General features: G+C 41.7%; 1 protein-coding gene across 2 annotated transcripts in view; it reads left to right on the forward strand.

The window, feature by feature from the left end:
• Positions 1–27,958, forward strand: part of RNF13 (ring finger protein 13) — a 91,577-nt gene that overhangs the window by 50,377 nt on the left and 13,242 nt on the right. For both annotated transcript variants that reach the window (XM_050966066.1, XM_050966065.1), the window contains exons 5-8: positions 2,938–3,025; positions 6,448–6,538; positions 9,992–10,097; positions 17,848–17,941. In XM_050966066.1, coding sequence (XP_050822023.1) covers positions 2,938–3,025; positions 6,448–6,538; positions 9,992–10,097; positions 17,848–17,941 — 379 coding nt within the window. The remainder of the gene's footprint in view (positions 1–2,937; positions 3,026–6,447; positions 6,539–9,991; positions 10,098–17,847; positions 17,942–27,958) is intronic.

The raw sequence follows: 27,958 nt of genomic DNA on the forward strand, positions 1-27,958 counted from the left end.
CTCACGTGATTAATTTTTGAGTTAATCACACATTAAAAAATTAGAAACTTTAAATTGAACTAATTCCATCTCCAAAGTGATGACTGTCCAAAGCACTTTAACTTTGCTTTTGTAGCTTGAACCCTAAGCAGAAGAAATCTGAGACAGAACTGTAGATCTGTAATTCGCAGTTGCCAGTTGTGGATGGATGGCTAGATAACAAGAGAAAGGACTAAATAATTTGGCCCACTATGTTTAAAATCTGACTAGAAGAGTCCTTTTACAGGATCAAACAGTAACTATTAAGATTTGCTATGTATGTATGTGCAGGGCTGCTTATAGAATTTTAGAAGAGTTACAGTAGTTGTCAAATAATGACTTTTTAGTGAGAGCTGGTACCACACCATAGTATGTGAGATGTGGTGAGTACAGGGACAGTCTGCACCAACAGGAGTATCTGGTGTGGGACAATAACTGCTGGTAAATTGATGTATCCACTGCATTTACCCATCAAATAAATATAAGTGCTCCTATTAACTCCTGCTTGACAAATTCTAATGGGCTGGCCAAAAGTTTGTATGATAATGGTTTCCCATGTGAGATGCTAGCTCAGTCCAGTGTGAAGGTGGAAATGCTACTCTGATGGCCCCTATAGCCAGCTTGAAAGTGGTGATGGCACACTTCCCAGAGGGAGCCACATGTCTAGCTCTTCATGACTGGGAGGATGATTTATTATTTGTATTACCATAGCACCCAGGGTCTCCATTCACCTCATTGTGCTAGATGCTTTACAAATTCAGAATAAGATGATTTTCTATCCTAAGAGGCTTACAATCTAACGATAAGACAGGAGACAGATGATATAGATGGAGTATAACTCAATAATGAGACAGTATTGGTCCTCATGATAAGCAGTGCACTCTGTACACTAGAAGCCTAGCTTGTCAAGGGCTTTGTTAGCATCACAGCAAAAGACACTTGAAGAGATTTGAATAATGGATAACAGTTGTGGATATTTGTGGGGAACACTGCCCAATAGCAAGGGGCAACATGAAAGAAAGCACTAAGGTGTTTGTTTGAAAATGTAACAAGTGGGCAGTGGAAGATAGCATCATGGGCCAATTGCAGGCAGGGGCGGCTCTGGGGTTTTTGCCGCCCCAAGCACGGCGGTTTGCCTGCGGAGGGTCCGCTGGTTCTGCGGCTTCGGAGGACTGCCGAAGCTGCGGGACCAGCAGACCCTCCGCAGGCATGCCTGCGGGAAGTCCATTGAAGCTGTGGGACCAGCGGACCCTCCGCAGGCAAGTCGCCGAGGGCAGCCTGCCTGCCGCCCTCGTGGCGCCGGCAGAGCGCCCCCCCACGGCTTGCTGCTTTAAGCATGCACTTGGCGTGCTGGGGCCTGGAGCTGCCCCTGATTGCAGGTGAGCATTGGCAGCTCGATAGTAAATAAGAGACAATTGATAGCATGGGGCTTGACCGTGAAGGGTCTTAAAGTAACTACAAGCAGCTTATGTTTGATTTAATAAAGAAGAGGGAACCAGTGGAGGGATTCAGAGAGAGAAGGGTGACATGATCAGGTGACAGGCTTGGGGCAGAGATCTTAGCAGCAACATTCTGAATGGATACGAGTAGGGAAAGATTGCATTTGTCAAGTCCAGAGAGAAGGATGTTGCAGTAACAAGACAAGAATTTTAGCTGCATGGATGGATAGGAAAGGCTGCATCTTAGATGTTACACAGAAACCATGAGCAAGATTTAGCTATAAACAAGATGTAAGGACCAATTTGAAGATGATCCCCAGGTACACACCTGAGTAACAGGCAGGATGGTGCCTGATGTCCAGAGTGGTTGAGAAAAGACTAGCAGGGAAGGCTTGGGCAGGAAAATTAGGAGCTGTGTTTTAGCCATGTTTAGCTTGAGCTGGTGGCTAGATATTCACAAGAAAGTGTCAGAGACAGCCCAAGATTTTAGGTTGGGCAGGAGACAACAGGCCTGGAGTAGGGAGGTAGATCTGAGGTATCAGCATAAAGATGGCAGTTTAATATTGTGCTTGCAGATGACATTACCCAAAGATAAGTGTACGACACAGTCACCTTGAATGAGGGATAAAGTAAAGGGCCGCTGAGGCATATCCAACCCAAGTGATCTGACAATCTAAAATATTTTTATAAATATGGGCTCAGATCACTCAATTACAGCCCAGGAGTTCACTGTGCAATTCTACACAGGGTTATAAAAACAGGCTTTGCTGTCTCTGGATGATCTTTTGGCATAGTTTAGGACAGTTTACAGACCCCGGGGGCCCTTTCACAGCCACATATCATTGAAGCAGAGGATAGCCAGAGCTACAATGCCATAACGATACCCCTTACACTGGCAACAGGGAGGATGTAGGACTTGCTATGTCAGCTCTGTACAATGGAAGAATATCATGCACCATGGTGATCTAGTCATGTCTAGCTATGCTGAATTTAAGGCCAAAATATGCCAGCAATGCAGTTGCTTTGCACTGCACCTTAGGATCTGGTGCATATTCATAATTCTGCACTACTATGATGACACATTAGTGATATTGTGAACTGACAAGTTAAAGAGATCCAAGCATGATCTAAAGGCAAAGATTATGACTTACATGTCAGGTTAAAGATAAGTACTGATTAATCAAAATAAGTTACTCTCTTGATTTTCAGATATGACAAAGGCTTTTTATCTTAATGTTGAAGGATTTTAGGACTAATTATGTAAACATGAAACCTGCCTGCACAGAAGTGATTTTTATACCTTCTTAGAAAGAGTACAGTAACATCCTATTTTAGAAATATGTGGTTGTTTGAAAAAATAATTCCTGATTTCTAAATGAAAGTGGAGTCATTTGCACTCCTAGAATGTTGTAAATTAGTATCTTGTTTTATTGTAGAAGATTGATATATTAATATAACAAGTACTGTATATGACTTACAGGTTTTAAATGCACAGAGAGCTGGATACAAGGCAGCTATAGTTCACAATGTTGATTCTGATGACCTGATTAGCATGGGATCCAACGACAGTAAGTACAGGTATCACTTCTCTCCTATTTGAAAGTTATTCCACCCACTATAGTATATGGTATTAACTTCAGTTTATTATGATCAGGAGTTCCCCTTGTTTTAATGTATTTAAGATGTTAGAAGCTGCTATGTGCATGTATGTGCATGCTTTATATGGTATTTGCACCATTATGGTGTTTGTGTTCTGTGCAAGCATTGTTCTGTCTATTCTCCTTGTTGAAATTTTGGTTCAGCTTTTCCATGGAAGTCAAGTGGTTAAAATTTATGAGCAAGAAGAATGTGATTGGCCCAATAAACATATAGGATGATGTCAGTTCTCTTTCGTTATTACTGAAATAGGAATATGGCAAAAAAAAGTTACTGCTGCTCCATGGGATGAGGATCCAAAACATATTGTAATTTTTGGGTAGGGAGTCTGTTCATGCTCACTGTTCTTTGCACAGCTGTCTGTTCACCTAAATAACCCCCAAAGGATTATACATGTACGTGTATAATTTTTCACTGGAATAAATGAAGGTATTCCCAAAACATAGCATACAAGAGGTAAGATTCTAGTGTTTACTGTTTTCATATACGTTCATTAATTAGTAAGTTGAGAACATATTTGCAAGGTGGCTGAAATGTCAGTTTCTTCTTTTGGTATGTATTTCAGTGTTTAATGAGAAAGTGTTCGTGTGATTTACTGTTGAGGATTTAAAATGTTCATTATCTCTAAAGTAGCACACTGCCACATAATCCCACTGTTGCCAAGAAAAAGTATTCAATGTCTACTATTGCATATTTTGGATAGATACCAAATATTGGTTCTGTCTTTAGTGCTGTTAGTTTTCTGTGATATTTTGATCCTTTTCCTTCACTTTTCTTCAACTGATTGAGTACTGAACAGGGACATAACTGTGAACAAACAATATTTCCAAATAAAGAGACACCTTTCAGTGAACTGAGAAATTCACTTTCAACAGACAAAACACTAAATTGTGGGAAAGCTGTGTGAAGTGTTCTCAGTGAAATCCCCAAGCTTGTGATGCTTGCTTGGTTTCAACTTTAGTTATAAACTCAAAATGCAAGAGAAGTTTGCAAGAAACCTTTGGAACAGTTTCAAGTAACCACGGGCCGTAATATGTTTTTTGCATTGCACTCAGAAAAGTACGATTCCACATAGTTTCTTTGGAAAACCTGAACACTTTGATGTCAACCAAATTTCACTGGAACTTTGGATTCATTCAACCTTGAAACTTAAAGTCACACGTGCAAACCCACATGAACTGAAACCAAGTAAGATGTTCCCCAGGAGTCCTGGGAAGCAAACCCAGACACTTCACACAGCTTTAGTTAATACATAAATGAAGCCTGTGTTATTAGCTGCCCTACATTTTGCACATCTCTTTTAGTATGTACCTTTATATATTTGCTTTTATGGCAGCCTGTAGTTATAGTTATGGCACAGGACTGGGAGTCAGGCCTGAAGTGTCAAACTGAGGATCCAAAATTAGAGTCTGCTTTTGAAAATGTAGACCCTAATCCAGGGGTGGGCAAACTACGGCCTCCGGGCCAGATCCGTCCCATTAGGGCTTTGGATCTTGCCCACGGGATTGCCACTCCCATGGTGCTGTGGGCCCCACGCTGCTGCTGGAAGCAACCAGCACCATGTCCCTGTGGCCCCTGGGGGAGGGAGGGCAGAGGGCTCCATGCGCTGCCCTTGCCTCCAGGCACTGCTCCCCGCAGCTCCCATTGGCCAGGAATGGGGAACCGCAGCCAATGGGAGCTTTGCGGGAGGTACCTGCAGGGGACGGCAGCTGCGGAGTCCTCTGACCCACTCCCCCAGGGGCAGCAGGGATGTGGTGCCAACTGCTTCCGGGAGCGGCATGGCACAGGGCCAGGACAGCCAGGGAACCTGTCTTAGCCCTGCTGTGTGCCGCTGCCACTCCGGAGCTGCTCCAGGTAAGCGGCACTGGGCCAAAGCCCACACCCCAAACCCCTCCTACACCTCAATCCCTGCTGCACCCCTTCTTTACCCCAACTCCCTGCCCTGAGCCCTCTTGTACTTTTCACACTCCTTCTGCACCCCAACCCCTGCCCTGAGCCCCCTGCCGCACCCCTCCTGCACCACAACCCCCCTGTTGCACTCTGCACCCCCTCCTGCATCCTAACTCCCTGCCCTGAGCACCTGCCACACCCTTCCTGCACCCTAACCCTCTGCCCTGAGCCCCCTCCCGCACTCCGCACCCCCTCCCACACAACAACCCCCTGCTCCAGCCCTACATTCATGGCCTTGCATGCAATTTCCCCACCCAGATGTGGCCCTTGGGCCAAAAAGTTTGTCCACCCCTGCCCTAACCTTTCTATACTTCTGTGTCTCCATCTGTCAAGTAGGAACTAGTACGTCCCTTTCTCACAAAGCCAAATTCACTGTTGACTTAAGCAGTTGCCACTCCGTTGAATTCAGTGGAATTGAAGCCACTTGGTGAGTTGTTCCTTCTGTGTGTAAGACACACTGAGATGGGCCATAGAGTAGCACAAAATGTATTGTATGGATTTCTTGAGTTGGTAGAGCTCTAAAAAGTTATTTCTATTTCAGATGCACCAGTGACAAAGTGTGCAAAAATGTTATGCAGTTAAAACCTGCCTGTGGAAACCCTTTCCATTTCAAATCATATAATATAGTGTTACTCAAGACCAATATTTGTATATTTTCTGAAATAAGATGAAGCACTGTTGAAATGAACCAGTGTAAGTTAGTAGAGCATCTGTATTTTTGTTTCCTCTCTTTCACTTGTTTTTTTTAATACTGAGTGTTCCTCACCTGAGGTCAAGAGAAATGTTGCAAGTTTTTGTGACTGCATTCTGTGACAGGGGGAAAAATAACAATGTTGCTTTCCTTCAATTGGATTTCTTGTGAATAGTGAAGTTGGGCTTGCTCATTCCCTCCTTTCTACTTTTGGACTTTTTCCAGCCTAAAGTCATCTCCACTCCTTCATTTATAGGAAAATGTGGAACATATAGGACCAGATCCTCAGCTGGTATAAGTCAGCATAGCTCCTCCAAGTCAATGAAGCTATGCCAATTTATACCAGCTGCAGTCTGACTATAATTAGTGATGCTTTGGTTAAACTGTAATTTACCAAAGGATTTCTTGTTATCTTAAATATTTTTGAAGAATTATCAGTTGATGTTTGCACAGACAGCAACTCTAAGATACCACTACTAGTAGCACAGGATATTATTTTGTAGGTGGACACTTTAGTTAACAGAATGTGTTAATTGCATATTGTATACTAAATCTATCTTAGAAGAGGTCCCCACACACTGATTGTCTTTTAAAGAGCCACGAAGACATCATGAGACAGTCTTAATTATTGGTGTGCCCATAGAGACTGAGTTATGTATGTCAGTGCTAGTCTTTTGTTCTTTTTATGAACAGTCGAAGTTTTAAAGAAAATTGATATTCCGTCTGTCTTTATTGGTGAGACATCAGCTAATTCACTGAAAGACGAATTCACTTATGAAAAGGGGTAAGTAATTATTTATCTTTTTAAATATGTAACCTAATATGCAGTAATATCATTCCTTGGACTGTTATCACCTCTGTTTATCCTTTACTGAAGATCAAGAATTTTTTTCTGGATGAAATCCTGGCCAAACTGAAGTCAGTGGAAGGCTTGCCATTGACTTCACTGGGGGCCAGGATTTCACCTTGTATACTTTAAATATCGACTGTAAGATGCTTGATCCCTATGAGATTGTGTGTAAGTATTTTTAAATAAATAGATGCTCTGGCAGAGTGGTCAGTCTAAGAATCTGAAATTGTGAAAAGAAAAAAGAAAATCAGACTTTTCAGTAGCTCTTTACTTTAGGCCACAGTTATTCTGACAGGCTGCAGCAAAGATGTAGTTGCTCTTAAGTTTTTAAGTTCTCTTGAAGAATGCTTACTGAATACTATTTATTGAGCCTGTCAGCCTGACCAGTACTTTGGCAAGCTTCTTGGATTTATAAGATATTTGTGGCCACTTTCACATTCTTAAAGGATATTGCACATTAGACGTTACCTTAGGGGAAGCATCATCTACATTTCACATCCAGCATGTTTACTCAAAACAAAACTCATGTGTTTGTCAAACTGTAATGTATTTAGTATAATTAAAACAATAGTGTAATCACTGATAAAGTTACGCGTTTATGAATTTATGATAAAAACACTCTCTTATTCATACTGATGGTAGGCTGGCTCCACTTCTCTCCCCCACCCCCCCATTTTTCACCCCTTTTGGTCTGTCAATTGAAAGACTTGCAGCTTATGGTTCATTGTTAACAGATGTTTTTAAAAACTTGAGCAAGGCCCATTTGTACTGATTTATTTAAGTTTTACTGTGTCTGTCTCAGAAACAGAATACCTGATGCAGTGTCCACTGAAGTCATTGGAAAGTCTTCATTAACTTTATTGGGCTTTGAATCAGACCATTGGTGCATTATATAATTTATATAATACAATAGCAATAAAATATTAGAAACCCCCAGCCATACCTTTAGATCAGGCGTTGGCAACCTTTCAGAAGTGGGGTGCCGAATGTTCATTTATTCACTCTAATTTAAGGTATCACATGCTAGTAATACATTTTAACATTTTTAGAAGGTCTCTCTCTCTCTGTCTATAATATATAACTAAACTATTGTATGTAAAGCAAATAAGGCTTTTAAAATGTGTAAGAAGCTTCATTTAAAATTAAATTAAAATGCAGAGCACCCCCCCCGCCCCCCAGACTGGTGGCCAGGACTGGGCAGTGTGAGTGCCAATGAAAATCAGCTCGTGTGCCACCTTCGGCACCCATGCCATAGGTTGCCTACCCCTGCTTTAGATCATACAGAGATAAACAGATACCAACCCCAAATATATTCCAATATTAGCCTAATATAAATCTCATACAACTAATTAAAATTCACCAGTCCAAGCCCAAAATCCCACTCTTCACCATGATGATTGAACATTTAAACAGTTACATGTCCATCAAGTAGTAGTATTTGCTCTGAACAAGCAACATTTTTCAAGACTGTCCTAAGAGAAATAGGCGTGAACTGAATTTTAGTCACTCAGTTGGATAGTTGCTACAAAAACACAAGTTAAACAAAATTCTTCCTCTTGCTTTCATAGCAGCAGCACGTCCTGCTGACATGAGAGACTCAACTTCGTAAGGACCTAATCTCAGGACTCTGCTTGATAGACTGTGGGAGTGCAGGTGACATACGGGTTTGTAGGGTAGAAGGCTAACTACCCTAGTCTAGCTAAGCCCCTCTAGCTATTGTAGCTATATTAGTACTAAACTCAGAAAAAACAGTCTATTCTACTCTCCAGGATACAGAGAAAGGCGCCACAGACGTAGGGGTGGTAGTGTCAGGGCAAATGGAATAGCAGCATAAATTAAGATATTGGCTTTGCCAGTTCTTGGAGGCTACAACTCACAAAAATGAAGCAGCAGGAAAGTAATTCTATATGCGAACTGTAGAGAATATGGGAATTACACTACAGTTGAGTCCTGTTACAGTCTGATTGAATGGCACACGAGCCATGTTGTGAACGGTTTCACATCAGATGGTGTTTTATGGTTCCATGTTATTTCAAGGCATTCATAGGAAGGGAAACAAGTCACTGAATATTGATGAAATATATGAAATCATGCTGAAATATAGATTCTCTCTTATACTTATGTATTTTTGCAGTTATACTACAGAAAGATTTTTGAATTAATGCAGCTGTAATGAACACATACAAAGCTTGCCTCTAAAATATGAACTAGGTTTAGCAAGATTACTAAGGTTCGCAAACCTTTCCACAACACTAGGCAAGTTTTCAGTAGCTTGGAAGGCAGCATAGTCCAGTGACTGGTATATGAGAGTGAGTTATATGGTATCTGTTTTTCTGTTGTACAACTTAGGTGAGTCACTTAAACATGGTAAAACTTTGAAAAGGAACTAAAAATTCCACTTGGGGTTCTGTGTTTGTTGTCCCTCCATTATTTCTGCATCACGTATCCACATATGAAAAGATTTTTCCTACTTGCCATTTCTGCAAACTCAGCATAGGATATGACTGTCAGGCTGAGTTCTTTCCTGCTCATCACCAGTATCTGAGACTTTGTGGACAAATTCTGCAATCAGTTTTATCTGTGCAGTCTCATTGTCTTCAGTAAGGTCACACAATGTAAATGTGAGCAAAATATACCCCAGGATGGTAAACAGTTATATTGATGATTGTAAAGGATCCAACAAAGGGGAAACCAAAACACAAACAAAATATATCTCTCCCACACCCACTGTCCTTTAAGACATTCACAGGAAAAGAACAGCCTTCAAGTTCAGAAAATCCTTACCTCAAGGCCCAGAGTAAATTCCCCAGACCTGAAGAAAAGCTCTGTGTAAATTCAACAGCCAATAAAAGTTGGTTCAATAAAAGATACTACCTCAATCCACTTTGTCTAGTATCCTGGGCCTGACACAGTTACAAAACTGCATAGGTCTTCCAGTTATTCGTGCAAATTAGCAGGGTGCAACTTTGTTAACTAATGAGGAAACAATGACCATTTAAACTTGACTCATTCTAAAACAGGTATACACAGTCTATTTTCAGCTGAACGTCTTCGTGGTGAATTGGAATGCACATTAGGGGTAAAAACCTGGCTCCATTTAAATAAATGGCAAAATTCTAACTGACTTCATTGGGGCCAGGACTTCACCCTGATAAGTATACTGATTCTAATGATTGCGGTTTTACCTATTTATTTCATTAGTATTACACTGACTATGTGTTGACCTTTTAAAAAAAAGTGGCTGAATATTTTCATATTATACTCTTTTTATGTGCCTGAAGATGCTAATTTTTCTGTTGATGACTTTACCCTTTTGAATTTCTCTTGTAAGCTTCACTGTTTGTTAAAGTTTAATTCATTTTAAAATTGTTTTTCTTTCCCCCACAGTGGCCGTATTGTGTTAATCCCAGAGTTCAGTCTTCCTTTGGAGTATTACTTAATTCCATTCCTAATTATAGTGGGAATCTGCCTTATACTCATTGTCATATTTATGGTAGGTGTTGGTCTTCAATCTTTTTCCTTAAACAAAACAAAACAAAACAAAAAAAATTACAGGACTGTGGCCAATTGAAATGAGTATAGCCCTGAATGTTTATTTAAAGAAACAAATAAACAAAGTTTCAGGTAGTATCTAAACAGATTGTACTCATCTTCAAAACTTGTGTCATTAAGTCCATGGTAAGATTTCGAAGCACCCTCTATACCACAGTACAACTTTTCTTTATTTTTCAATCATCAATCTGCTTTGTTTAAAGGGAATCAAAGCCATAGCAACTGCCCCACAAAAGGAATTTCTCTTCAATGCTAGCTCTCCTTAAAGGATTGTTCTGGCTCAGTGAATGAAAGGAGCTGCAGAGCCAGCAAGTATACTAAGTTTCGTGTCATCCTAGGACCCAGTTGCACAGGGAATATCATCACTGAATTCCTCCTGACTGGAGACCAATAATGTGCTGCAAATGTTTTAATAAAGAGCTTGTACAAAAATATTTCCCCTTAACCTTGTGATAGACCTTGTCTCCCAAAGGTGTATATGCGTTACAGATCGGACATTAGAGGGACTTAGGATGACCAGATGTTATCACTACTGTCCTGATATTGGGGCTTTGTCTTATATACGCTACTACAGGCCTGCACAGCATGCGGCCCATGGAGGCTCACTGTGCAGCCCGTGACTGGGAATCAAAGGGCTCTGGGCTCCCCGCAGCGGCGGGGAGCCCAGAGCCCTTTAAATCCCAGCTGTGGCAAGGATTCAAAAGGCTCTGAGCTGCCCGCAGCGGCGGGGAGCCCAGAGCCCTTTAAATCCCAGCCGTGGCAAGGATTCAAAAGGCTCTGAGCTGCCCGCAGCGGCGGGGAGCCCAGAGCCCTTTAAATCCCAGCTGTGGCCGGGATTCATAGGGCTCTGGGCTGCCAGTAGCCACAAGGAGCCCAGAGCCCTTTAAATCCCAGCCGCGGCTGGGATTCAAAAGGCTCTGAGCTGCCCACAGCCAGAGCTCTTTAAATCTCAGTCATGGCTGGGATTCACAGGGCTCTGGGCTGCCCGCAGCGGCGGGGAGCCCAGAGCCCTTTAAATTTCAGCTGCGGCCAGGAATCAAAGGGCTCTGAGATGCCCACAGCGGCGAGCCCAGAGCCCTTTAAATCCCGGCTGCAGCCAGGAATCAAAGGGCTCTGGGCTGCCCGCAGAGATTCCCAGCTGCGGCTGAGATTTAAAGGGCTCAGGGCTCCCCGGCGGTTGCAGGCAGCCCAGAGCCCTTTGAATCTCGGCCGCGGCTCCAGCGGATGGACTGGGGCTGGGATTTAAAGGGCTCGGGCTCTTCTCAGCAGTAGGAGTTCTGGGCCCTTTAAATCCCTGCCCCAGCCCTGCAAAGCTCCGGTTTCCCCAGTCGCCGGAGCCCCAGGCCCTTTAATTTGCCCCTGACGCTCCCAGCCACCTCTTCAGCTGGGAGCCCCTGATTGATTTAAAATCAAGTATCACCTCCCCACCTCCAACCTTCCTTTTTGGCCCACAGCTCTTTTGGTGGGGCAGCGCTGGGGAAGGAGGGTTTGTTTCTGCAGGGCTGGGTGGTCCAGGGGGGAGTGTTTCCGTGGGCCAGGAGGTCCTGGGTGGGGGTGTTTCCACGGGGCTGGGGGGTTTCGGCCCTCAGCTGTTTTCTTTGGAGTAATGTGGCCCTCGCCGCTTTACGAGTTGTACAGGCCTGCGCTACTACATCCTCCGCCCCGAAAAAAAATAATCCCGATTTCTCACACTTGCTATCTAGTCACCCTAGAGCAGGGATCGGTAACCTTTGGCACATGGCCCATCAGGGAAATCCGCTGGTGGGCTGGGACGGTTTGTTTACCTGCAGCATCCGCAGGTTCGGCCGATTGCAGCTCCCACTGGCCGCGGTTCGCTATTCCAGGCCAGCGCCCCCAGTGGCCTGGAATGGCGAACCACGGCCAGTGGGAGCTGCAGTCGGCCAAACCTGCGGACGCTGCAGGTAAACAAACCGTCCCAGCCCACCAGCGGATTTTCCTGATGGTCCACGTGCCAAAGGATGCCAGTCCCTGCCCTAGAGGGACTGGGGAGACAATTCATTTAAATAAAATATTTTCCTCCCTCTCTCTTATGTGCCTACAATTGTGGTATCTAACAGTAACAAACAGCTCCAGTTGCCAAGCATACTAAGTGCCTCATGCTCGGAACATTTTATTTTGATCCTGAAAAATATCCTGAGTTGATTAATAGACTGTTCAACCTTGGGCTTGGGGTAAAGCTGGAGAGGGGGTGTGTGGGGGGTGGGGGAGCCTTCCCTGTGAATACTTTTGGAAAATACCTGACATCTGGTGCAACCTGGTACTTTGCAAAAACAAAAGAATTGCTCTTCAGAAACATTCATGAGCCCCAGGGGTAAGCCATCTGTGGCAGGGATGATTTAGTAGTATAAAGAGATGGAGGGTGAACTCCATTAGAAGCAGGGAAACTGTCTCAAGCTTCCTGTCAGTTTAGCTGAAAAATTTTAAAAAGGGGCTGAGCACCTAAGGGTATGTCTGCACTGCAGCTGGGAGTGATGGCTCATGTTACATTGATGGTTATTTTAGTTATTTTGAATTATACATTCAAATTAAATTATAATTTTAAAAGCGCCTTTGGCACCATTAAAACGTCAGTGACATAAAAGATTAAACACAGAGAAGAAAAAAATAACCAACCAGAGATTACCCCAAACCCAAACAATACCTTGCCTTACCAACAAACACCAGCCCTCATTATGTCCCTCTTCCCTCAATAGCATGGGTAAATAGATAGTGCAGTGTGTCCTGAAGGTCAGCAGATTCAGACACTTCAGGCCAATGGGTTAATAAATTCCATGGATGATGGCCCTCGTGGAGAATGCTCCACAAATAGCCTTTTCTCTTAAATTCTCAGTGCTCCAGCTCCAACTCCAGCACCTCTGTTCATCTGCTCAGTGTGAAGCTGAAGTTCAAAAAAGCAACCAAGATGTTAGGGTGCATAAGGAATGAGATGAAGAACAATACAAAAACTATTGTAATACTATTATGTAAATCACTAGATTTACATTTCATTTAGAATACTGTGTGCAACACTGGTCACCCCATCTCAGAAAAGACAGATTAGAGGGCATGGAAAAACCCTCATATGAAGAAAGATTGTAAGGTAACTAATGCTAATCTTTTCAAAGGAGATGAATAAGTGGTTATGAGAAAAATATATAAAATAATGAATGATCTCTAGAAGAGATAGATTATGAGCTTGATTTCAGTAGAATGAGAATTTCATCCCAGATTTCCATCATGGATGCCTCATCAGTAGAGATTCTTTCCTTAAAGGTGCTTCTTCATGCCTTATTGTAGACTTTTGCCACCAGATCAGCTTCTCATACTCCATCTTGGTGTTAGAATAGCTCTAAAGCTTCCTTGTGAACTTCAGAGGAGTCTTCTTCAGGGCAAGAATTAACTTAGACTGATATATGTAGATCAGCAAGGGACAAGACTGATATAACAGAAACTAGACCGAACTCATCAAAAGGCCACATCTCCTTGGAATTGCAGCTATTACCCTGACAATAGAAAAGACAGGTTTCTGCATTACAAATAACATTAACCGTGTTACAGGAAATATATGTGGAATTTTGTTGGGATAGCAGCAGAATATCCACGCAAAGGCCACCCATGCAAGTTGAACAATTTGTCTTTTTTACGTATGCCTTTTAAGTGTAGGACCTATAGATGTCAATGTAGAAAAGGCCAGTGCTCTGAATTAGCACAGTTTTGTAACAATTGAATGAGATAGCAGCACTGTGGTGGTGCCTAACTGACACTTGCTGAAATGAAAGCCCCGATTTTGGGACCAAACAACTGTCTGTGCAAGCCTGAAGGGCTGGGCAGGATTAATTTGGGGAGCAAGCCACCCACTTGGTGAGGCACAGCTGAGGCATTGTGACTATATCCTCTGAGTCCTTTGCTCATATATTGGGAAAAAGCAGAGGAGAAGGGTAGGTCTGTAAACTCTTCCTTGGAGTTAAAAGTCATGTAAATTTAACCTTCCAAATGCGAACCAAGTATAAACTACTTTCCTTGTCTGCAGATAGCCTGAAACAATGGCTCTGAGAGGTCTGGACTCCTCTGCTTCCATTAATCTCTTATGATGTTAACTTTAATTTTTCATACGGAACTATAAATATAAAGAGAGGGATATAAATATTTCCAGGTGAACTGTGGGATGCTGACACATGAATACTGGGTCAGATTGTGTGCTGAAGAATTGCAAGCCCTCATTTTGTTTAGTTGTACTTATATTGTAAATTTTTTTGAGATTCTTTACAAAAAGGACATTTAAGACAAGAAGGTACCTATTACAGACAGTGCAAAGGGCAAGATTCACCATATATACACTGAACATACAGCCATACACGGGGAATTTAGTACAATTTTGTCTGACTTTAAATTTAGTTAAAGCACACTTCCACTAGGCAACTATTTTTTATCCATTGTATGGCTTTTTAAGACAGATTTTTCTGTATAACATTTTGAATGAAGGGCAGGAATATCAGAACCATTCTGAGCCTCATAAATCAACAGTGTAACATACAACTGCAGCCTGTTGGGTAAATGTTTACAAGCATAATTTTAAAATGTAAAATGGTTAATTTTGTGTTTACACCAATTCATTTTGCTAAAAGTCTTTTAGATTGACTGTGAATGGTAAAAATGTAACAGTTACCAGTTCTTCAGCTTTATTCCACTTATAAAAGAAAACAAAACAAAAACAAAAAGCTGTTTCTAAGGGCTAGCTACACTGGCAGCGCTTTAACGTGGCTTGTGTGGTCGTGGCAGAGCCCACCTCCACAAGGGACGTGGCTCCCAGCGCTGGTGCACTGTTTACACTGCCGCTTTACAGCGCTGAAACTTGCTGTACTCAGGGGGATGTTTTTTCATGCCCCTGAGTGAGAAAGTTGCAGCGCTGTAAATTACCAGTGTAGACAGGCCCTAAGGTGAAAGGTAATTCTTTCATGATATAGATTTATTACATCAGTTCAGGCCATCCACAATTGAATTGATGAGGACGTTTCTCCTTAGAATTGCACTTCTGTCATTTCCCTCAATTGTATCTTCCTAGGGCAAGGGAAAACAAAAAACCAACAGCAGCTGAACTGACCCAAAAGGTCACTGCCACAGTACATTGTTCCCAGGGGACCAGTTGTCTAAACCAACATAATCTAAAGATACCAGGATAGATATTACAATGATAAAGCCATCACAGATTATTTAAATACATTCATTTCCAGGGCATCTCCTCCTCTCTGAAATGCAAGTAAAATACCACTTTAGATTTTTACACCTCAGTGTAGTGCGGCGGCTATAAACTTGTGCTACACTGCTAACAAGCTGAGGGCAGAAATACATCTGACCTGTGTCCTGTTCCTTTTTCTCTGTAGTCATGAATGAGAGGTTACTCAGATATCCAATCAGACCTTCGCTTCAGCCACTGGACTGAACCCTAAACAGAATCCAGACATGCTCTCCCAAAAGATTTGTTGGAATTGGTCCTCCAACACTTCCTCCCATGAAGCTCAGGTTTTAAATAGGAAATAAATAAGAGGCTGTCTAGCATCTAAATCCCAGATGATTAACTGCAGTTGTTATGCTTATAAGAAGCACATGGGATCTTTTTCAGGGGAAAAGGTAATAAGTCATTTATTGGAAGAACAAAAATTAGCATATTAACAACAATTAGCATTCAGTCACACACACACACAGTCCTGCCAGTCAATGTTACAGTTACCAATGCACAGTCCGGATCATTCTAGTGGCCAGCTAGGTTGATCATGGGTAGGGAGGAGTCAGACTCTGTCAATTGTGATAACAATGCTCCGGGGAAATCTTGGCAGGATGAATGCAAAGTTTCATGGCAAGGCACCCTGTTTGTATAGTGATTTTCCTTCATTGGGACCAATGAGTTTTGCACCATCATGCTGTTGTTTAATGACTGCTTGTTTTTTTAATTATTTTTTTATTTTTTATTTTGTTTTTTTATTCATTTTTTAGGGAGTTACCCCAGGCTGGTTTTAATTACAGCTGTTTTGTTCCCATTGATAGGTGCCTGTTTTATTTTTAAAGTTGTTAAAATTAACATTTCAATAGGAGCATGTTGTAATCTCCTGGCTCCTTTGTGTTTGTCCTTGATTCCTTCCTAAAATATCTGGTCTAGTAATGGCCTTCACATTTATTTTTTAACACGCACATTCCTCATTCACACACAAAACAAAATTCATTTACACAAAACATTTAAACAAAAACATCAAATTGAAATGCAAAAAAAAAATCATTGCATTTTTTTTACTTATTTTAAAATGCTATACCTAGAACAAAATGGTAACCCTAAAGGTCTGTCACTGCCTTAAAATCAGCTTCCGACACAAATTCTGGATAATGCATCTTTACCAATGGCCCATTAGGCCATTCCTTTCTGCTATTCAAAAAAAAAATGGCTAGCAAAATATAATCAAATCATACAGCTATACATTTAATACATGCTACATTATTATTCTTTATTTTTTATTTTAAATTATATAAAATACAAACATAAAATCGTACTACTACGCAGTTCACACCTGGAAAAAAAATGACTGGAAGTTCAGTTCCAAACAACAGGAATATCTAAATAGGCTATAAATGCAAAGCAAAAAAATGGCAAGTTTGTTTTCCTGAGGGAAGAATTACACTGATATCAACATTTCAGCTAAACTGTCATCAGATATCATGTTTATAACACACATCATGTATTTTGTCTACATCACTCATACCTACATTTATACTTACATTATATTAAAAAGAGATAAGGGGTAGTGTTATAAGAATAGCAGTGGTGAGAAAGTGAAAACAACTCCTTAACTGATTATGAGATGGCAAGGAGAATTAACATTGTTTATAACACTAATATTCAACAGTGTTTATTGTACCATAAGCTGCACAGTCTCTTCTGCTGTGCCTGTATAACTGTTACAGTGATCAAAATGGTGAGCTCTGCCATTTTCCAAGTTGGATTGTTCATTTTGTCTTTTAGCACCATTGTAATTAAGGCTGTCTCATCATTTCCTTTCTCAAATTGGCCATGAAAATAATCTCATCATACAAAGTCAGGACATAATAAGAGACTAAAAATATCTGTGGGACTGTAAGAAAAATAAGGAGGATTTATTCTGTGTGATCAAAGGGAGCAAGATAGGAGACAGCCTGAAGTTAGAAAAAGGGAAACTGAAGCTAGGTGCTATGAATAAATTCCTGCTAAGCAGGGAATAATCTGCCTGCAGAGTTACACTGGTGTAGAACCACTGTAAATGAAAACTGTGAGCCATATACTTCTGTGACTACACCACCTTCAACCCCATTGATTTGAGCCAGGGTGCTGCTTCAGTGGGGTTGTACAGGATGCAGCAAGGAGTTTGCCATTATTTCCTATTAAATTATTTTCTGTATAAATGTTATATACATTCAGCTTTTTAGTATCATGGTCATCTAGAGATCTTACTAGTGTAAAATTATCCTGCTTCACTGCTGTTTGTATGTATTCCTCTTTGCCCTTGAGTCCAGCTGGGACAAAGGTGGCTGTATGTTATCCCAATCCTGAGGACAGTTCATCTTTGGCTAACTTAGAATGGTTGCTCACAAAACAAAACTGGCTATTTCATTGTTCTATTGCTGTCTTTTGTGTTTCCATCATCTTATTTATGTCTGCTTCTTTCCAGATCACAAAATTTGTGCAAGATAGACATAGAGCAAGAAGGAATCGGCTTCGAAAAGATCAGCTTAAGAAGCTTCCTGTACATAAATTTAAGAAAGGCAAGTGGATCTTGATTGTCTAAATAATCCAACTCCTTTGATCTTAAATAAATACTAATACCAAATGGATTTTTTTTATAGCTTTGAAAACCAATTCTGAGACTACTTAAACTGGACAGTGCCATTTGAAATGAAAGCATGTTCTAACAAAATAGACATCTTGGGCTCCCACTGAATTAGAGGGAGTTTTGACATTTGCTTCCATGGGAGCTGGAGCAGACCCTACATGTACTGTTGTGCTTCAGGAGTTTATTATGGTATTTTATACACCTGATACTCCTGGGGGAATTATGCACCACTGCACACATGTAGAATTCATGTCCTTCGCAGATTTCTTTGCTTCCCTGCAGAAAATGACAGGGAAGCAATGGAAAGCCACAAGAGTGGTCACATGCCTCGCCCCAGCAGCACGGGCGCATCGCTTTGGGTGCCTGAAGCAGCTGCCAGAGAGGTAAATCTCTGCTGGGCCTGTGGCTCCTACCCTGCGTCAAGCTCAGCTGCTAGTACCAGACTGGGTTTGGGAAGACAGAACTTCCTCTTCCTCTGCAAGGAATGGATGAAGTGGGGTCAGATCCACCCCCAGATGCAGGAAGCCCACAACCCCTCCTCCGCTTCCTGCCCCATCACGTCTCAGCCACAGTGGGAGGGATCACTGTACTGGGAGCTGCTCCTCCTATCTGCCCAACCCCTGTACATCCAGAGCCCCTCATACTTAGACCCTTCCACCAAGCCTCACCCTTGCACCAGAATCCCCTGCTGAGCCTCACCTTTGCATCCAGACCCCCCTACCAAGCCCATCCCCCTGCATCCAGACCATCTCCTGCTATGCCCCACACTTGAACCCCCACCCTCCTACACCACCCCGATGAGTCCCCCTGCACCCAGATCCCCACCCCACTGAGCCCCAACCAGCTACACCCAGACCTTCACTCCACCAACCCCCAGTCCCTCAGCACCCCACCAACCCCCACTCCCTCAGCACCCTGACCTCCACCATTGAGTCCCTCACACCCAGAAACCACCCCACACCTGGATCTCCCGCACACTAATCCCCTCCACACTTGGATCTTGCCAGCTGAGCCTGCTTGCCCCACACCTGGATTGGGGCCAGGGCTGGGTGTGCTTGCGAGACTTTGTCCCCCTTGTTCACTATCTTGGTGCTCATGGAGGGGAGAGGCAGGGCCCTGGGGGGTTTCTGGGGCAGGCCCGGCTCTTGCACTGTGTCAGTCTGTGTTCCGGGGGCAGGGCTTCAGGGTGATCTCCCATCTCCTTGCAGCCTGTGGCCTGTGCTCCCTACTGCCATGCTGGAGGCTCCACATTCATTTATTGACAGATAAAAATATGCAGATTTTTTCAGAATTTTAAAACATGCATAGAATTTTTATTTTTTTGGCACAGAATTCCCTCAGGAGTAACTTTAAAGCCAGTGCTAAATGTAGGGTTATTTCTTATGTCCTAAATTTTAACTGTCAGCTCCTTCACACCCAAATGGCTCCCGTCCTGTTTTCTCTCACTGCATTACAAGACAGTGTGATGTTTTATTTAGTCATGTGTCTGGAAACAGACGTATTTGGGGTATGTAAGTTGCCCACTTGTTTAGACCCCCTCATAGACTCGGGATAAGCTGAACTGTGTTGTGGGTATAATTGCCCACTTTTCTGCAGTGTGTGCTGCCTTCCCTCCAATGCTCCTAGGAAACCAGGGGATGTGATCAGTTAAAAATTTAATTCCAAAATATTTACTTTGTATAGAGTTAATCACTAAAAGTTAATCAAAATGACTAAATGCACACAGAGAAATTAAAAGGGCAATAATTTATTTTATTCAGTGCAGGAAAACAAGCCTTTGACAAGGTTCCTCACCAAAGGCTCTTAAGCAAAGTAGGCAGCCAGGGATAAGAGGAAGGTCCTCTCATGGATCAGTAACTGGTTAAAAGATAGGAAGCAAAGGGTAGGAATATAGGGCCAGTTTTCACAATGGGGAGAGGTGAATATCTGGGTCCCTCACAGATCTGTACTGGGATCTGTGCTGTTCAAAGTATTCAGAAGTGATCTGGAAAGGGAGGATGAACAGTGAGGTGCCAGCAATACAAATGTACTCATAATAGTTAAGACCAAAGCTGACTACGAAGAGTTACAAAGGGATCTCACAAAACTGGGAAACTGGGTGACAAAATGGCAGATGAAATTCAACATTGATAAATGTGAAGTAATGCACACTGGGAAAACATAATCCCAACTATACATACAAAATTATGGGGTCTTAATTAGCTATTACTACTTAAGAAAGAGATTGTGGAGTCATTATGGATAGCTCTTTGAAAACATCTGCTCGATGTATGGCAGCATTCGAAAAGGCGAATAATGTTAGGAACCAGTAGGAGAGGGATAGATAATATAATACCACTATATAAACCCATAGTACATCCATTCCTTGAATACTGTGTACAGTTCAGGTAGCCCCATCTCAAAAAAGATGTATTAGAATTGGAAAAATATGACAAATGTGCTTCTAAAAGGATTGGGGTATGGAACAGCTTCCATATGAGGAGAGATTAAAAATACTGGGACCGTTCAGATTGCATAAGAGACTAAAGGGAGATATGATAGAGGTCTATAAAATCATGAATAGTGGTGAAAGTGAAAAAGGAAGTGTTAAATTTACCCCTCTACATAACACACAAACAAGGGCTACCAATGAAATTAATAGGCTGCCAATTTAAAAACAAGCATAAGGAAGTCCTTCACTGTGCATAGTCAATCTGTGGAATTTGTTCCCAATGGATGTTGTGAGGGCCAAAAATATAACTAGGTTCAAAAAAGAATTAGGTAAGTTCATGGAGGAGAGATCCAGCAATGGCTATTCACCAAGATGGTCAGGGATGCAACCCTGTGCTCTGGGTGTCCCTAAACCTTTGACTACCAGAAGCTGGGATTGGATGATGGGATGGATCATTTGATAAATTGCCCTGTTCACTCCTCCTGAAGCATCTGGCACCAGCCTCTGTCAGAAAACAGAATACTGGGCTAGATGGACCATTGGTCTGATGCAGTATGACTGTTCTTATTTCTTAACAGCTGTCTAAAAAAGTCCTGCATGTTTTGGTCTGCTTCCAAAGAAAAGGAGTATATACTGCACACCTCATTTTTGGTCTTTTACACACGCTATAATTTTGCCATGTAATAGTTTATTTGGACAAGCTAGTAGTAGGTACAAAGTAATAATTGCAGAGAATTTCATAAAAATAAATGACTACTGCAAAGCTCATGTTAATGTGCAATGTATTTGGGTGTGCAAAAGTATCACTTTAGGGATTGGTTTAGATTCAAGGACAGAGCCATATGCAGTTGTCCACTGCCTCTGCTAACGTTCCTGCATTATTAATGACATTGTGGGTACTACCTGCAGAGCAGCTGTTCAGTTTAAGAGTTTGTACAGTGTCATATGTGAAGTTGGTCTCATAAAAAATGAATAAGCTTTTCACTTTACAGGGTTGACTGAACCTTGCTATAATAATCTCTCTCTCTGGGGATAGAATTGGCTATAAAGGAGTGATCTCGAGCCAAAAGGCTAATGTTAATTTTGCTCCCTGTTAAGGATTCCTAATTAGAACCAGAAATATTAAGCATGTTGGGGTTGCGGGTTTTTTTGCATTTTCCATTGAAAACACAATTTAGCGTTCCTTCAAGCAAGTCAGTTCATGGGGTTTACTGTTAATTATTTATTGTATGTGTTTAGTGAGAGAGAAAGAGTAATGTCTCAGTACCATCCTAATTGTACACATAGCTCCTGTAGCCAGAGTATCTATTTGTAACAACCTACTCACTCTTTTCATGGTTTGGCTTGTTCTCCCTCCCCCTTCCTCTTGTTTAATTGTTTCCATTTCAACTGTAAGCTTTTTAAGAAAGGGACTGTCTTCCTAAAAAGCTCTCTTGGTAGCATCATGACAAGTCTAATTGGGGGAGGTGTGAAGATGATCTATACACAAACTCATTGATTTTACTTGTTCAGCTGGATGGTGACTGCTTCAGGTGACATCAGGATGAGACATTCCACTTGTCTCTAAAAAAAAAAAAAGAGGTCACCTTTTCTTTGCACTTACAAATGGCAACCATCTGTCTTACATGCATAAATGCAGTTTTTCTGTGCACATTTGACGTTTGTAAAACGTACAGATTTGAAGTGTTCCAATTTGGAGGTTGAATTATGCTGCTTTGAAGCCTTTCTGACTGAACACTTTTATGGGGAGAAAGGGAAAAGTCAAAATATAGTAGGAAACCTTAATTGTTTAGGGGGAGCAGATATGGGAAATAGGGACAAAAATACCCAAGATCCAAGACAACTGGGGTTCCAGAGCAATATAGAAAGAGTAAAACACACACAAGCAAAAGCAAAATACTTTTTTAGAAAACCACAGTAACTTTCCTCTGTGTTTAATATAGATTCAGGACACTTTTTTACAATCAATACATAGTTTAAACTATTTAATATTTTGAAAATACACCATTTGTAAAAACCAAGTGTTTCTTTCAGTGCATGTATCTGTGTGTGAATATTGCACACGTCTGCAGCACACACTATGTCATTCCCAGCCAGAAAAACATGCTGTGGCTGGCTAGTTAGCTCACTTTTGTATTTGGGGGAGATATTGTTAGTGACCTCTAAGTAGGGTAAGGAAGTGGAGGACCTTGACATTCTCTGATTAGCTTTTATCCTATCTACAGCAAATGTACTCAGACAGCAAGCTGTGAGAAGACTAAACTCTTTGTTCTGAATCAAGCAACAGTGGATCATTTAAAATGTTTTTGTGGCAAAATGCCACTTGTGGCAAACTTATGGACCTCTTTATCTAGCTCCCTTCCTTCCATACAATCAGCATTATTAGATAAAATGGAGATCAAGCCTGCAACTGAGCTGTCAGAGCAACTTTATTTGTAACTGTTTTTTTAGGTCTGATATCGTATATAGAAAATTGGATCATTTCAGTAATGAGAGTAGCAATACCTGAAGCAACTAAAACCAATCCTGTGCTCTACCCAGGATACTCTCCGCATCCTGCATGATGTGACTTAAAATGACTAATTATCAGTGTTAATCAGAGTATTGTAGAATGCAAAACGTATGTTTGAATATTTAGAATTCAGTAAGTCTGAAATGGGCCATACTGAGCTATCTTATTAAAATTAGTAACAGGAATAGACTGTACTGTCAGCTTTCACAGCCTTCTGCTGTTAGCGGATAACATTTTGCAGCTAGGTCAGTAGCCTTCCATTGCTGCTCAGGCCTCAGGCTCTGCCCTCTCCCCTCTCATGTAATGCCACAGAAATCAATGGAGTTAGACCAAAGAAGAATTTAGTCTGTTTATTTTTCTTTTTCCCCCCTACCTATTTAAAATTTACCAGCTCATACTAGAGTTGAATGTAAAACTTTTTGGATAGCACTATACCAAAGATGTATCTGGAATAAAATATTTTTAAAAAAAATCCTAGACTGATATGGATTAATTAAGGACCTGGGTTCTCTCATCCCATAAATCCAGAGCTAATTTTAGTATGCAGGACATTTTTAGGTGTTTTTCCCCTTTAAACTGATCCATTGTTGTAAGTGGGTTATTTATTTATTTTTTAAAAAAGCATAATCTTTGTAAGAATAGCTGTGAAACAGATCCACATCTCTCTGTTTCTCACTTTGTGGAGCTAGTTCTTATTTGTAGATAGAACTTTCATTGCCTGCATGAGAAACAGAAGCCTTTATACTTGAAGGGGAAAATGCATCCTGGATGCAACTACATTATTGATCTAATGGAGCTTCACCAGCATTTAACTTGTCCTTTGGCTCCTTATAGACTAGCACACGTATTGGAGCATAAGCTTTCGTGGGTGGATACCCACTTCGTCAGGCGTACGTAGTGGAAATTTCCAGAGGCAGGTAACACAGCTACCCGTCTGATACTTTACAGCATTTAACTTATGACTTAATCCCATCTCACCATACTCCTTTTCCTCTGTAGCCATTCAGACTTAGGCTGAGAATTTTCTAAGCAAACGGGTCTCAGCATAGTCCAGGGCACCCCATGCCAAGTCTTCATTAGCAAAATGTTCAGAACTACCAGTTCTTGATATTGAAGGTCCCATCAGAGTTGATTAAAAGCAATTACCCTTTACTCTATCCCCCAACAAACAGAAGTTAGTGAATTAAGTACTCACCAGTAATAGCAATGATCACAAACAGCAGCACCAGAGAATCCAACACAGCTATATATTTTTTACAGTAGTAATCCTCCCGAGACCTCCCATATCACTAATATTGGTCCTATTTACATTGCTGAAATTCATCATCACCACCCCTGTACCTTCTTTCTAAATTTAATTCGTGTTGATGTAGATACATCAAGAGAAGCCAGTGGGGTTACATCAGGGATTAATCTGGCCCACTTTCCTTTTGAGTTCCTGCTTGACCAAAGTTAGAGGTCCTCATTTTGTCCTCAGATTAAGTAATTTGGACCCAAGTAATTAGGTCTATAGAGACTGAAGTTAATACTCCATATTTTTCTCAATTACACTGGTGCAGTCTTGTTGGGTAAAATTTTGTCATACCAATGCAGTCTTTGTTGATCCAAATTCTTTTTTCAGTTACTTGGATATAAAGATGGATCTCAATAGGGTTGTTCAGCTTTACATGAATGTTATTCTTCAGTGGAACTAGCACACAGATCTGACCCTTACCATTTAATTCTTGTGAATATCACAGTTTCACTGTGGCATTATTGTTTTATAGCTCCTTAATTTGTGTGTACCTTGTAGTCCTCTTCTTCCTTCTCCCAACTACTGACTTAGCAATGAATGAGATGTGTGCTCAAGGGTAGATGGAAGCTGTAGTCTCAGCCCTGAGTATTAGGTGGTGCATAACTGTGTTGACCCAGGAATTCCAGGAAGAAATTGTGTCTCAGAAAAAGTACAATACTTCTCCAGGTTCCCTTCTTGCACCAGGGAACAGAGAGCATAACATATTCCCTGTCCTGCTGGCCGATATGTGGCTCATGGGTCTGGCCTCTCCCCATTTGCTTGTGGGGGCGGTATTGAGCATGCAGCCCCTGCTTTCCCTCCTGTGCCCAGAGCCACAATCCAGGAAGGTCCTAGGCTGCTGCACAGAGGGCTGAGGTCAGTCTTCTCCTTATGGCTCCATGCAGCCACATAGGACCAGGGCACAATCTAGCCTTGACTATGCAGTGCAGATATTTTGAATTCTTTTCTACTGACTCTCAGCAAAGAGGCAATACTTGGACTATTGAAAAGAAGTTTTAAAGCTGATTTTCCATGTTGTTTACTATTCCTGGGGGCTTGTGAACAGCAGCCTTCATTTTTGTGTTTGTTGTAGATCTCGTTGTTTAGTTACAATGCAATGGGCTTTAGGGTATTTGAACTTTAAACCATTTGTACTTAGCACTTTCTCTGAAATTATTGCTTAAATATACAAACAGCTGGAAAAAGTTATAAATATTTGATCAAGTTGCCTTTGTTGAAGTGATAGAGTGGGTACATGACAGTTCACATCAATAATGTATTAAAGTGGAATTTGTTCTCAGAACTGTTAATTCTGATATTACATATGGTAAAATTACCAGCAATTCAAGATCAGATTGATAGCTAGATGAGCTCTGTTACACTGAGATGACATTGTATACTCAAAATTGGATTGTGTTTAATGAACACTAAAAGCTAGTTAAATCCTGGCATTGAGCATTTGTAAAATTCAATCTTCTAATATCTCCTCCCTTCTCTGTCCCTCCCCATTGTGTCCCTTTGTCATCTCTAGTCCTGATTTCTCTCTCTCAACCTCCCCCGTAAACAACCCTACCCATAGTCTAGTCCAGTGGTCCCCAACCTTTTTCGTCTGGTGGGCGCCAGACGATGAGCCATGGAGGCCCGTGGCGGTGGACGAGCATCTGCCGAAATACTGCTGACAAGCGGCGTCATCCAGAGGCGTCACTACCGAAATGCTGCTGAATTTCGGCGGCATTTCAGTGGTGATGCCTCTGGATGATGCTGTTTGTCGGCGGCCGGTACACAGGCACACTTAGACGCCATGGCACCTGCGGGCACTGCGTTGGGGACCCCTGGTGTAGTCCTCCTATCCTCAGACTCTTTATACTCTCAAACCCTCCCCTCCCCCCAAAACGTCTTAAATCTGCACACCACTGAATAGGACCATCTATCCCAGGGATCTCAAACTCAAATGACCACAAGGGCCACATGAGGACTAGTACATTGGCCCAAGGGCTGCATTACTGACACCTTCCCTCGGCCCCACCCCCACTCTATCCCCTCCATGATGCCCCGCCCTTGTCCCGCCTCTTCCCACCCCTTCCCACCCAGGGCCTGCCCTGCCCCCGTGCTCATTGGGCCGGAGCCACTCTAGGTAAAAGCTTGGGGAGGCCGGGGGGGCTGTGAGGAGCTTGCGGGCCACAGAAAATAACCTCCTGGACCGCGTGTTTGAGACCCCTGATCTATCCTTAGCAGTCTGATCAGTGGTTACTCTGAGCCTCACCCCCAGTCTCCAATCTGTGGTGTGACAGACTCTATTCTCATCCCTAACCAATACATTCAGACTTCCTTCCATTCGCATCATCCAGAGAACATGCGCTTCCCTTACTCTTTACCAACGCCCACTCCATGTACACAAATTCTCCATGTCCACACATTGTATTATTCTCTTACCCATCACTCCCATCTCCACATACGAGAGGGCAGAGAAGGCAATAATGAGAGCAATAAGCCAGTGTGAGACTAAATAGGTGGGAAATAGTAATTCTTAATAGAGGTAGCTGATGCATATAATGTTTGGTGTGTGCAAGAAAAAGCAATGCTGTCTTCCCTTAGTTTGGGTTTCTTCAAGCTACTTTAGCTGGTAAGCTTCAAAGCAACATTCCAATAATCTAGCTGAGTTGTTGATACTAAAATTTCAGGAAAGTCTCTGGTAAATCAGTGAGTTGCTATGAATTTATTGGTCCTCATATAATAATTTCTTAGAGATGACAAGACAAAGAGATAGCTCCCCCTTAAAGTTGCACAAAAATAAATAAATAGGTCATAGTAAGACTTCAGCCTTATTATTCTGCAAAGCTCCTTTAAATAAAGTGATGACTGTGAACATATTGATGTCTAGACAGCATGGACCAAATTCATCCTTGATGTTACTATATCCAGAGAAGTTACACCAAGGACAAATTTAGCCCAATATTTGTTGTACATCAACTTGGCAATACAGGAATCAAATTAGGTTGATTGATGTTCCTGTTGAAGATAAAATTTTCCAAGGCACTAATGAAAAATCCATTAGCACCCATAACAGCACCCATAACACATGAAGTGCACTTCTGTGGTATAACATAGGATAGCAGGCAAAGGATTACATGACAAAATAGGTCTCTGTGGAGGTGGGGTGCTCTGCTATCTGTAAAAAGAACTTAATATAAAACAGTTGTTGTCACACAGATTTTCTATCTTGAGATGCGGCCTGATCCAAAGTCTACTGAAGTCAATAGTAATCTTCTCACTGACTTCAGTAAAGTCATGATCCAAAGCCCACTATATAAATATTCATGATAGATAAACCCACTGACAAAATATGTATCCCATCCTGTGTCCGAAGAGTTATAACAGTTACCTAGTAAGTAGGGTTAGCAACTAGAATGGAAGACACCTTCTATGGAGTGGCTTTTGTGCACTTTCTCATTAACATGCCTATTCTCTGAGTGACCCTACATAACAAAGGTACGTGGTAGTAGAACTAAACCATAAGTAAGGATTCTCTATACAATGTGTGTGTCCTGGTTTCTCATGTTATTCAAATAAGAATGGGCAAAATCTTAGGCACACAGAATCAGTGGGACTTCATATCTTTTGCTGTTTAATTTGTACCAAAAATTAGCTATCAAATATATGACCAACTCAACTCCATCTACTGTGCTGTTTGACCATAATGAAATTGGAACAGTATGAAGAATAGAAAATGTGT

The sequence above is a fragment of the Gopherus flavomarginatus genome, chromosome 8 (genome assembly GCF_025201925.1).
Source record: "Gopherus flavomarginatus isolate rGopFla2 chromosome 8, rGopFla2.mat.asm, whole genome shotgun sequence".
Lineage (NCBI taxonomy): Eukaryota > Metazoa > Chordata > Testudines > Testudinidae > Gopherus > Gopherus flavomarginatus.